This window comes from Hypanus sabinus, chromosome 23 (genome assembly GCF_030144855.1).
Source record: "Hypanus sabinus isolate sHypSab1 chromosome 23, sHypSab1.hap1, whole genome shotgun sequence".
Lineage (NCBI taxonomy): Eukaryota > Metazoa > Chordata > Chondrichthyes > Myliobatiformes > Dasyatidae > Hypanus > Hypanus sabinus.
Window position 1 is genome coordinate 15272865 of NC_082728.1, and position 13225 is coordinate 15286089.

General features: G+C 42.8%; 1 protein-coding gene across 1 annotated transcript in view; it reads right to left on the reverse strand.

Moving 5' to 3' along the window:
* The window catches only part of timp2a (TIMP metallopeptidase inhibitor 2a), an 83990-nt gene extending 72697 nt beyond the window's left edge, over positions 1–11293 (reverse strand). The window contains exon 1 of the mRNA XM_059948435.1: positions 10894–11293. Within this exon, the coding sequence (XP_059804418.1) occupies positions 10894–11023 (130 nt within the window). The 5' untranslated portion in view covers positions 11024–11293. The remainder of the gene's footprint in view (positions 1–10893) is intronic.
* Between the last annotated feature and the right edge of the window lie 1932 nt (positions 11294–13225).

Consider the following 13225-nt stretch of genomic DNA (forward strand, 5'->3'; position numbering starts at 1 on the left):
ATTTAAGGAATTTTTCTGCTGCTGTAAACACTTGTAGCATATGGGTTAAAATTGGACCGTAATACAAATCACATTTTTTGTTAGACATACCTATAAGGAGAAAGTCCTTCAACCTTATTGGTGCTATTAGCTCTTGTTCTATATTTTTCCATGACAGAACTTTATCATCCAATAGCTAAGACTTTTTAATATAAATGCCCAGTGATACAGTTTAAAATTTGGACATGCCAATATCCCCCATCCGACTTTTTGAATTGTAGAGCTGACCACTTTATATTGGGTTGTTTACCGTTCCAAACATAGCATCGTAGCAAGGAGTCAAGTTTTTGCCAATATCCTGCTGGAGGCGCAAGTGGGAGTTTTTTGCATGATTTTTAATCTATTCAACACACATATACTGTAATTGATTACTTATTATCACATTTTTGCTTTTCTTCTACATTATGTATTGCATTGAACTGCTGCTGCCAAGTTAACAAATTTCAGAACACATGCCGGTGATAATAAACCCGATTCTGACTAAAAACCTGTGAATTTCTGCAATAGATATACTAAATGAACTGACCTCCACAGCCATCCATGGCAATGAATTCCACAGATTCACCACCCTCTGGCTAAAGAAATTCTTTCTCATCCCTGTTCTAAATGGATCCTCTATTCTAATCCTCATTCTGAGACTACACCCTCTGGTCCTAGACTCATTAACTATAGGAAACATTCTCTTCACATCCATTTTACCTAGGCCTTTTGATATTTGATAGGTTTCAATGAGATCCTCCTCTGTCTTCTAAACTCCAGTGAGTACAGGCCCAGTGCTATCAAACACTCCTCATACATTAACCCTTTCATTCCCAAAATCGTACTCGTGAACCTCCTCTGGACCCTCTCCAATGCCAGCACATCTTTTCCTAGATAAGGGGCCCAAAACTGCTCACAATACTCCAAGTATCACCTGACCAATGCCTTATAAAGCCTCAGCATCACATCCTTGCTCTTAAATTCTAGTCCACTTGAAATGAATGCTCAGATTGTATTTACCTTCCTTAACATCGACTCAACCTGCAAGTTAGCCTTTGGGGAATCCTGCAAGTCCTCTTGCACGCTAGAGTTTTGAATTTTTCTCCCTATTTAGAAAACTATTTAGAAAATAGTTCATGCTTTTATTCCTTCAAAGTGCATGACCATACACTTGCCTACACTGTATTCCATCTGTCACTTCTTTGACCATTTTCCCAATCTGTCCAAGTCCTCGTGCAGACACCCTGCTTCCTCAACACCATCTGTCCTTCCACTGTTCATCTGGAAATCTGGCCACAAAGCCATCAATTCTGGCATCCAAATCATTGACATATAATGTGAAAAGAAGTGGTTCCTGCAGAATACTACTTGTTGCTGGCAGCCAAGCAGAACAGGCCCCTTTTATTAACAAGCCCAATTAACACACCCCATTGTCTTACACTACATCTCTTGAGCAATAATCCCAGGTGATGTGGGCCAGCAAGGCTGCTCTATAGATGGGGCGTGTTTGCAAAGCTGTCCTTTTAACTTCAAACTGATTACTGCTCGACATTTACATTAACTAAAGACTGGTTCCTGTTTACAATAAGAAGCTAAACCAAGAATATTGGTTGGAAGCTTAGATCGCCAGAAGTGTCAGCTGTTTTGTTTAGAAAGCTGAGCTTGACAAAAATAAAAAGGCCCCTGGCTCTGGACAGTGAATATTCACTACAATCTATGCCTCTCAATTAAAAAAAAAACTTTTATAAGGTTACCTCTCATTCTCCAATGTTCCAAGGAATTAAAAACCTCGTGTATTAAGAAGAGACAGTTATTGTCCTATTTCCCATTAGAAGGGGACTTATTAGACCCAATATGAAATTAAAAGAACTTCCCAAACTAAATATTGTTAATAATTTTAAAAACTGTGGACTAATCCCAAAAAAGTCCTTGACACAGTTTTAAAACTGAGGCATCATTTTCAACCTATTGCCTCTAAGTAAAATCAAAACCGTGGATTAATCAGCAGAGAACCAGGTTTCCTAGTCATAACAGTAACAGGCCAACAAAAACGTGCCCATTGCTCACAAACAGGCATTAAATAGTTTCAATGGCACAACTCTGTGTAGTTTAATAGCACAAGGAAATCCATCCCCACTTATAGTTCAGCACCTGTTCCAGACCTGCATGGTGTACACTGTAGTCTTCAGCCATTGGCCTGGGCAGCAACAGTACTGTGCTTCCTTGTAGTGGCACAGTTGTCCTGCCGAACAAACTACTCCCCCGTCTCTCCAGCAGCTGGGGTTCTCTACCAACCCCCAGGAGATCTGCATGTGTGCAGTAGGTGTGTTTCCCCTGTAACTGTAAGGACTTCCTTCCAAAGACGTGTGATTCAGGTAACTGACCATTATAACCCGTCCTTAATGTGTCAATGAGTGGCAAAGTGTGTGTGCGCGCGTGTTGGGGAGGAGTTGACAGTAATGTGGGAGAATAAAACATGATTAGGAGATGAGTGTAAGGCTGGTTGTTGGTATGGACTCAATGGGCTGAAGTAAACACAAAAGACTCTGCAGACGCTGAAAATACAGAGACAGACACACATAAAGATGGAGGAACTTAGCAGTTCAGACAGCATCTGGAGGGAGGGATAAACAGTCAACATTTTGTGTCAGGATCCTTCACCAGGACTGGAAAATAAGGGAGAAGAAACCAGAATAAGGTGGGGAGGGGGTGGAGACCAAGCTGGCAGATGACTGGCTTTCAGGGGATAGCCAAGTGGGGGGGGGGGGGGGAGAAAGAGGGTGGGGAGAGAAGGGGTGTTGAAGTGAGAAGCTGGGAGGCAACAGGTGGAAGAGGGCTGAAGAAGGAGGAATGACAGGAGAGGAGAGTGGACCATGGGAGATAGGGAAGGAGGAGGGGCACCAGACGGAGGCAACCGGCAGGTGAGGAAAAGAGAAAGGGTCAGAGGAGAGCCATTTGGGCCAAAGTGATGGCTTCCATGTCACCTGCCCAGAAATAACACAGTGAGTCATCCAAAACCTCAGACCAGAATGAGCTGCTGGGTTCCCAGTATCGGCACAACGTAAAGATGAAGGGCTGGCAATACTCAGCACATAATTCCAGTTTTCCACTTCATCCTGCAAGCCCAGGCCATTGATGCACAGGAGCAGAATGCCAGCATCTGTACACTTTCTGGAAAAGCTCTTGCTTGGATTGGTTGAGCTCCTCTGCTCTGCCACTTATCAGCTTCTGACCATCTCGTGCCATTTTTCTTTAAAATTTACTATTTTAAATCAAATAGTTAAACCTCGAACCAGTCTGCAAAAATAAATATTTATGGCTCAAACCTATGTAAAATAATAAGGGCAGCTTGACAGAATGAAATCTGCTCACAGCAGAGTTAAGATGGAAAGCACATGGATTGAGAAAGGCTCATTCTGATGGGTTAGGTTTACAAATGAGCCGTCACTTTAACACCAAATTAACTGCAAATTAATTGGCGTTATTGGCCAAATTGGATAGAGTCGGAAATGGACACTGGATTGACATCAGCCACATGAAATGGACCCACAAATGCGCCCAAAAAACAACTGGCTTAGAACAGTTGCCAAAGATGATGTGCCTATATGCAATACGACCTGCATTAACAAAGTGTATGGTACAAGACTAGCTGTTATGGGAAACTGGAATTCAGACTGGTATTACAAACTGCAGGCAAGGAAAATTGAAAACAGACCTTTTTATTTAAAAAACCTAGGCGTATCCACCCCCCCCCCCCCAAGGCTCACATATCCGTGGGGGTAAGACAATGTCTATAGGCACGGGTACAAGAACACTAAGAGGCTGTAGGCATTCAGAAAGGAGTTGGGGCTGCTCAGTAAGAATGCTGGAGTAGATAGACACTTGATTCCTGAAGATGGTCTTGCTGATGAAATGTAGGACCATCACTTCAGTGAAGATTATTAATTGAACAACAAAGATTATCACTTCAATGAACATTACTAATTAAGCAAACCTCTGAAAAGTTGGAGGAAAAAAATCTTTCAACATGTCACCAGCTGAAGGAAATTTAACAGCTTCAAGATTTAGGAGGTCAAACAAAATAATTGGCATTTGAGGAGTTAAAGCATTGAATAATTGTGGACAATTCTATATGAGGAGCTGGTAAATCTGGAAGTGCATATACATTAAAGGAATCTTTGGAGTGCTGGTCTAACCCACTTTATTCAAGGCAGAGGATGCAAATGTAGACACAGGGCTTCACCAACACAAAGATTCTCCAACTTCATGCAAAGCAAGTTCAATGTGGAAAGGGGACACCTCTTTATTGGGGGGGGGGGGGGAGAGGGGGGGGGGAGAGGGGGGGGGACAGGGGGGGGGAGAGGGGGGGGGAGAGGGGGGGGGAGAGGGGGGGGGAGAGGGGGGGGGAGAGGGGGGGGGGAGAGGGGGGGGGAGAGGGGGGGGGAGAGGGGGGGGGAGAGGGGGGGGAGAGGGGGGGGAGAGGGGGGGGGAGAGGGGGGGGGAGAGGGGGGGGGAGAGGGGGGGGAGAGGGACTGCAGTATGTCAAATTGTCGGGTGAATGATTAGTTTTTGTTGTACTGCAGATCATAGTCTTTCTTGAGGGCTTTGCTGTTGCCTGCTTGGTGGGTGGAGGGAGGGTGCAGATGCTTTTTGCAGAAGTGGGTGGGGGTCATTGCTTTGCTGCTGCTTCTGCGTAGGAGGGAGGAGTTGGGGGTCTTTGGGGCTCTAACATTTATACTGTCACCCATTCTTTGGGGCACTCTTCTGTTTTTGTGAACGTCTGTGAAGAATAAGAATGTCGAGATGTACACATTTCTGATATTAAATTAAATTATTCATATTAACTGATGAAATCATCATTAGCAGGTCAACCAAGTTCAGTCAACAATTCCATATTCTGTTAACATAAACAGTAAATTTTATTCAGAGATACAGCACAGAATAGGCCATTCTGCCTGGCTGGATGTGTCAAGCTAAAATCCTGTAGATTAGATTCAACTTTATTGTCATTGTGCTGAGTGCAGATACAAAGCCAATGAAATGCAGTTAGCATCTAACCAGAAATGCAAACAAAATAACTGCAAATAGAAAGTACTACAGCATACAAATATAAAAGTACTGAGACAGTACAATATGGGTGCAATACTGCTTAGCGCTGTGATGTGAGGTTCAGCAGGGTCACAGCCTCAGGGAAGAAGCTCTTCCTGTGCCTGCTGGTACTGGACTGGAGGCTCCTGTAGCACCGACTGGATGGGAGGAGAGTAAAAAGTCCATGGTTAGGGTGAGATGCATCCACAAGGCTTTTCGCCCTGCCCAAGCAGCATTTATGGTAGATGTTCTCAATAGGGTGCCGATAATCCGCTGCGCAGCTTTCACTGCACGCTGGAGTGCTTTGCGGTCTGATATGGGACAATTGCCATACCACACTGAGATGCAGTTGGTGAGTATGCTCTCAATGGTACAGCGGTAAAGTCCGTCAGTATCCCAGGACAGAGGTGAGCTTTCTTGATATTCCTATGCTTCCTACAGAGCGTAGGAAATAATGGTGCTGTCGCGTCTTTTTGATCAGGATGGAGGAGTTCAGGGACCAGGTGAGATCCTCGGAAATGCGGACACCAAGGAATTTGAAGCTTGTTACACGCTCCACTGCAGCTCCATTGATGTAGATGGGGACGCGAGTGTGGCTCCTAGCAGGCCTTAAGTCCACAATGATCTCCTTGGTCTTCTGGGTGTTAAGGGCCAGGTTGTTATCGGCACACCACGTGGCCAGGTGCTGGACCTCGTCCCTGTAGGCCGTCTTGTCTTCCCCTCTGATCAGGCCGACCACCATGGTGTTGTCTGCGAACTTGATTATGGAGTTAGAACCATGTACAGGAACACAGTCATAGATGAAAAGGGAGTACAAAAGAGGGCTCAGCACACAGCCTTGAGGCACGCCGGTGTTCAGGGTGAGAGTGGAGGAGGAGAGGTTGTCTAACTTAATGGATTGGGGTCTGTTAGTCAGAAAGTCCAAGGTCCAATTCCAGAGGGATGAGCTGTTGGTGTGCAAGTACAAATAGGACAGTCCATGTTGTGTTTTGAGCCATACCGCCCAGCAACCCACCAATTCAGCCCTAGCCAATTAATTTACTAACTGGTACATCTTCGGAATGTGGGAGCAACCCTGAGCTCCCGGAGGAAACCCACACGCACACAGGAAAGAATGTACAAAGGATACCAGAATTGAACTCTGACCTCTTATCTGTGATGGCATCGCGCAGACTGCCACGCTACTGTGGCGCCCCACAGTAAGTATCAATAAAAGTCACTGTAAATAGGAGACTAATTAAGAAGGGGAGACAGGCCGACGATATTATTTTGTTCATGCAAATCTCCTCTTCAAGACCCTGTACGAAATACTGGGCAAAGTTTACACATCCGATTATGAAACCAAAGGGTTGACTTTTGAAGGCTAACATAATATGAAGTAACTACCATTTACCAATACAGTGTACTTGTGTCAGTTGTCCATCAAGTTCCAGTTCATTGTCATTCAGCCACACACATGTATACAGCTAAATGAAACATCATTCCTCTGGGGCCGAGATGCAAATAGCAGCACGTATAGTTACCATCCAGCACATACAGTCACAAAATAATATTAGCACATTAGTTCCATTTATAATTACTAGACTGCAGTTCCAGGTAGCCTTCTGTTACCATTCTGCATTTGTTCTGCAAAGTCAGTCCTCGCTAATCAAGATTTCCTTCTGAAGGAAAATTACTGAAAAACTCAGATTTAAGTGGTTACAGAAGGAATTTAAATTATCATTTGACAAAGTAGTTTTTGTAGTTGTTAAATGACAGACATTAAACCAACTTGTGGAAACTATATATAAGTTGAATGCAGGGTCTGGCACATAAATCAACATGCTCATATGTAAAACAAACATCATGAGATTTTCTTTAACCACCTCTAAACAGATTTTTTTTTTAGTCGGATAAACAGGATGTAGATTCTTTCGTCTTTCCCCATCAGTTAAGGCAGGAAAGGCTCAGAGACCTTTTTATTTCATTTAGTCCATGTGAGCTATGATAGCTTGATAAATATTTGTTGACCAAATGTCTCCAGAGGGAGAAGAAAAGATTTTATTATTTGCTATTCATCTGGGAGACTACACTGCAATCTTTTAGAACTATTTTTAGCACCACTCTTTTTCTAGGATGGGGTTAAGATTTGTAAATTGAAGTTTTACTTCAGAGTAACCAATCATTTTGAGAGCCTGTTTTAGAGAAAGTCATTTACAAAAACCACCTGGCAATAGAGACTGAAGATGAATAAACAGTCGGTAATTTCCAGTTTATCAGGAAGGGGGAAGAAGTGAGAACTTTCCAGTCCTGATGAAGGGTCTCTGCCCTAAACATTGACTGTTTATTCCACTCCATTGAAGCTGCCTGACCCACTGAGTTCCTCCAGCATTTCATGTGCGTTGCTCTGGATTTCCAGCATCTGCAGAATCCTTTGTGCTTGTAAGGGAGACTAAGGCTCGAGTTGATAGCAAGTGTATAAAAATGAACAAAACCACAAATTATTCTTTAACAGTCACCACCATATCTCTTGAAACTACAGACAAAACTGCTTAAGTATTGATCACGTACAAAAGTCCACGAAAGGAAAATTGGTTATCGTCAGGTATAGCTCATTCAAACCCTTACCGTATTTAAAAATCAGGAACACTCCAGCATTTTAGGAGATGTTCAGTTAGACAGTGTAACTTAATCACAATCAACTCTTAACATTCCAAAGCCCAAAAGTCCCAGCAATACCATTCTGTCTAGTTTATAGACCAAAATAAAAAAAACTGTCCAGATGTGAAATTAATGCCCATTTATGGAGTAACTATGGAAGCTGATTTTTTTTTTTTAAAACTTCAAAGATGTAATGTTAATGCAGCAATGGAAAACATCCAAGAGATCCTGAGAGGCCATAAAGCAGATTAATTTGGTCGGTACTCTGTACTGAATTTCTTTATGATCTGTTTAAAACAATTGATTCCAGATCAGCTGCAGGAAACAGGCTCTTAGACTGTGATCCTTTGATGGAATACAGACTCGGCTTCTGGTCGTCAGCTATATCCAAAGCTGACTGCACTTTTCACCATTTTTTGATTTTTCACTTTTGACACGTATCACTGTGCGACTTGGTGCATGTGATCAAAAAATATTAAATCAGAGCTTATGAGGTTCCACTAAAGCCTCTAGAATGACATTTAATTTTATTTCCTTGCCCTTGACAGCCATCACCTACCAGCAACCACGCCCACTCCACTTCCGTGTGCAGCTTTTCATTGATTCTACTGTGGGGTTTTTTGGTATTTACTGCAAATGCTGGCAAGAAAACGAATCTATGGTGACATATAAATACTTTAATAATAAATTCACTCTGAACTTGAACCTCTCGCTGTGGTCAGAATTTCACGAGATAGGCTCCTATTTAAACACAAGGGACTGCCTACAGGGGCTCCCAACGTGGAGAAATCACAGACTCCTCAGTTATGTGGTGGCATAAAAAAGGCTGGGAACCCCTGCCCCAGGAGCTGATGCAAATGAAGTTGGCAAACACTGTGCACTCAATCATGGCTTCTCCAGTTGGTAAAACCAGGCTGTTTTTAACCACAAGACTTCACGACATAGGAGCAGAATTAGGCAATTCCATCATGGCTGATCCATTATCCCTCTCAACCCCACCTTCCTGCCTCTCCCCTTAGCTTATAAGGGAGAGGCTTTAGCAAAGGGATTCCTAACCTTTCTGAACTCTGGTCCATTAAGCGAGGAGCCCGTGGACCCCAGATTGGGGACCCCCGATTTAGAGGAAAGATATTACTTCTAACAGTCACAAGAATGAGAGTTCTGCCGCAGGTATTCAGACCTGGCTCCCCGACTCCGGGACAGGACACATTCCTAAGGATCGAATCAGGAGAAATACAAAGGGGTTTTCTCCAACATCAAATTGCTACCCTTGTGAATTGATAGCACATCACCCCCGCTGTAATTTTTACTGATAGACCTTTCCTGCAATTAAAACCATCAGGCTTCCTCTACCTGGTTTTGCATTATTCATGAAGGACTCTACCCATCCTGCTCATGGACTTTTTGTCCCACTTTCTCCAGGGAGGCGGCCACTACCCGACTTGTAAACAGTTACCTTCCCCAAGCAGTGAGGCTGATCAACACCTCCACCCACTAACCCACCCCTCCCCGTCCCCCTATCACCACTACTTTATCCTATCCTGCCATTCATCTCACTTACAGTCACTCCTCTACCCAGCGTCACTCTATGGACACATAATCATTGGACACAAGTTACCTAATTGTGCTTTACTGTGTTCTTTATTTTGTGCTAAACTGGATCCAGTGTAACAAATATTTTGCTTTCCTTAATACTTGTGTACTGGAAATGACATTAAACAATCTTGAAACTTGGCAAGAGAAGTTAGGGGCAGGGCATTCCAGCAAAATACTCATAAGCCATACTCACACCACCCCTCCTCCACACACACACACACACACACACACACACACACACACACACACACACACACACACACACCTCAGCAGCAGACCGGGCCTGTCACTATCATTGTCACCCTCAGGAGAGAGGACAGTATTCTTAATGACCCCAAGACGCCAAATAATTATTTGTATAAATGATCTATTATTTCTGATGAACATATAATGCATATTTTAATTTAATTCATAGCATGGAACTATAATAATTCTGGCATTAAGTTTGATGCATTTGATTCTGAGCACAAATTTCTGTAGCAGGAAATTTCACTGGCATTGCTGTTTGCTTGCTAATGCTACTGAGTCAGTACTTTCACAAGTAGGGATATAATTAAGTTCACAAAGCTGTACCTCGAAGAATGCGTTCGTGTACTGGACATGGTGTCGGAGTCAAAGTACCAGCCTTCAGTGTATATTAGTTCAGTCAAGACACAAGTTATCTAGTTGCTTTTTCCATTAATTTATAATGGGTTAAATTAATCCACAATCAAATGAACATGCGGAAAACCTGCCTCTTCTGTATTTACCATACAAAACCGGTACATTTTGTTTCAGATTCTCCGTAAAGGACTATGGAAAGGATCTTGATATGCAATCAGCCCTTCGATTGTCCAGAAAAAAAAGATAGGGTCTAATTTGAGGTAATTTATCAAAAGTTTGTCAAAATGCAGTATTTCCAATACCTCTCCACACTAATTGATTTTAAAGTACAATTTGTCATATTCTGTTCACGAGATGTGTATAATTAAAGAATGCTAAAATGTTCCTATAACATTTCCAAAAAAAAAGAAAATGGCTTCATTCTGTACAAATGTAGTTCATAGCCTCATAGGTCCAAAAAAAGAGAGAAAACTGACCACAATATGCGTCTAATGTGACAGAGCACACAGCCCAGTGAGCCGAGGCAAAACCCACAACAGTCACGTACAAAACTCTCCCGATGCACATCAACAGGATAAACAGGTCACGTTTAACGCTGAGGATTTCAAAGAATCATTTTCACGAAACTTCGGGCTGGCGACTCTCCTGCACAACGTACAGGTCCTCCTCCCCTTCCAAGTAAACACATTTTAATTTTGTTTTACAGGCAACGCTTGAGATTAACCCGTCATGTTCCAAGCTGCTTAGAGAGAAAAAATATATCTATCTATCTATCTGGAGAGGCCATCTGCAAACTGAGCCCAAACGTGCAACAACGCGTTTCTTTAAACTTTCCTTTCAGATATTCGGCTGAGGTTACTTTTGTGGGCCACGGTACGCGCACAATGAATTCACGGTTTATACGGAGCCCCGGAACAGAGTGAAGCGTGCGGAGATGTCTATACTCACCTACATCTGCATTACAGAACGCTTGCTGCGGATGGATAGGAGCACAGCTACATGCCTCGGCAATCTGTTCCACCCTCAAAGCCAGCAGCAGAAATACCGTTGCCACCAAATTGCTAAACGTAGCACTCATTTTGGTTTTTTTTTAAAAAAAAGCTCTTACAAACAACACACAAAAAGACCCTCTCTCGCAGCAGAGAACGCCTACAGGTGCCGGAGCTCTCTCGAACAGCAGGCACGTTGCGCTGGCGTGCGGTCGCGGTCAAGCAGGAAGAAATCCACGAAGATAAAATGACATCAAGTTGCCTGTGCCGTAGCTCTACGCCTTCTGTCTGTGTTGTCTCACCCAGCACCCTTCTCTGAGCTGAGCCCCATTTAACGCGGGAGCTATCCCCGCCTCCCAGTGTCAAAGGCCAGTTACAGCAAGCAGCCAGTGTTGAGGGCAATTTCAAAGACGCATGTTGTTCCCCCCCCCCCCCCCCCCCGTCTCTCAACATTGCTTTGGCAATTCCACATTATTTTTTTTAATCCTGTTTAATGAGCCACAAACCTCTCCAGAGTGCACCAACGTGACTCAGTTCATTAAAAAAATATATTTTTAAAAATCGTGGACTTGTAATTTTTCAGGCAGACTTTTTTTTAATGCGTGTCCTAGGATTAAACCCCTATTAATCCTATGCCAGCAATCACACCCACATTTCGATTGGGTCCTGTCAATAATAGAGTCTAGAAGCTTCGTTTCCATACCAATTGAGTTAGTCACTTTTGTGTCTGTGGAACCCATTAAGGAGGGAAAATAGCATTCATGAGCCCTGCCTCGCAATGCTCCCTTTTCGCTACTTATTTATTTCTATATATATTTATTACTGTAATAATATTTTATGTATTGCACTGTACTGCTGCAAAACAGCAAATTTCATATCATAAGTCAGTGATAGTAAAGCTGATTCTGATTTTGTCAGTTTTCTTTCCCCAGCCCTAAAGTTTGCACTGTTAACTGCAAAATTATTTTACTCCCCCCCCCCCATGTGTATGGGGATATTTTCAAAATCAAATCTTCTGCGGATGCAAAATTACTGAACACGACTCCTCTACCTCACAATGCCCAATTGTCCTGGCAAATATATTACAAATCTTACTGTCTGTGTGCAGCGCAGTGCTCCGGTTCAGAAGCATCGTGGTTATAAAGCGCCATGTGATGCTTTTCCTAGGAGACACATTAATTGACTATTCAGAACAATCCTGGTGAGAAGCTAGTCTGCACAATTATCTAAGAAACAAATTACTTGGATACCTGAATGTGATTGAACATCCTGGGTAAATATTCATCTTCCATTATTAAAACAAAATTCCACCGGAATGAGGTTGTCATGACACACGTTTCCTGCATGGCCAGCTCTTAAAGAAATACAACCAATCAAATCTGAATTGCAAAAGTGCACTGAAGTCCAGATCTACCGTGTACCGTGCATGGTTGAAAGGGATCCTGTCAATAATAGATTCTAGAAGCTTCTCTTCCCATACCAGTTAAGTTATCCACTTTTGTATCTGTGGAATCCATTAACAAGGGAAATTCAGGGTTCATGAACTAACTTGATCTTTTTTTGCACTAAGTTCCTAAATGCACATTGAACCTGTGAACACCTCTTCACTTTTAAATATATGTTTATTCTGTTTTTGCACAATTTTTCATCTATTCAATATATATATATATAAAAATAAGATTTATTTATTATTTTTCATTGAACTGCTGCTACTAAGTTAACAAATTTCACAACACATGCTGCTGATAATAAACCTGATTCTCATTCTGATTCACTACTTATAACATATTTCTTATTGTAACTTATAGTATTTTTATGTTTTGCACCGTACAGCTACAGAGAATATACTGATTGGTTGGTATGGAAACATCAATGCCATTGAATGGAAACCACTGCAAAAATGTAGTGGACACAGTCCATCACAGGTAAAGCTGTCCCCACCACTGAGCACATTTTCAAGGAGCACTGTTGCAGAAATGCAGCGACTGTCATCAAGGACACGCACCACTGAGGTGGTGGGGGGCATGCTCTTTTCTTGCTGTTGCCATCAGGAAAAAGGTCCAGGAGCCTCAGGACCCACCAGGTTCAGGAACAGTTATTACCCCTCATCTATCAGGCTCCTCACTGTTGAGGTGAGTCGATAACTTCACTCACCCCACACTGAGGTCGGACAGATTCCAGTCTGAAATGTCGACTTGTCTATTCCTTTCCATAGACGTTGCCTGGCCTGCTGAGATCCTCCAGCATTTTGTGTGTGCTGCCCACAACTATGGACTCACTTCCAAGGACCT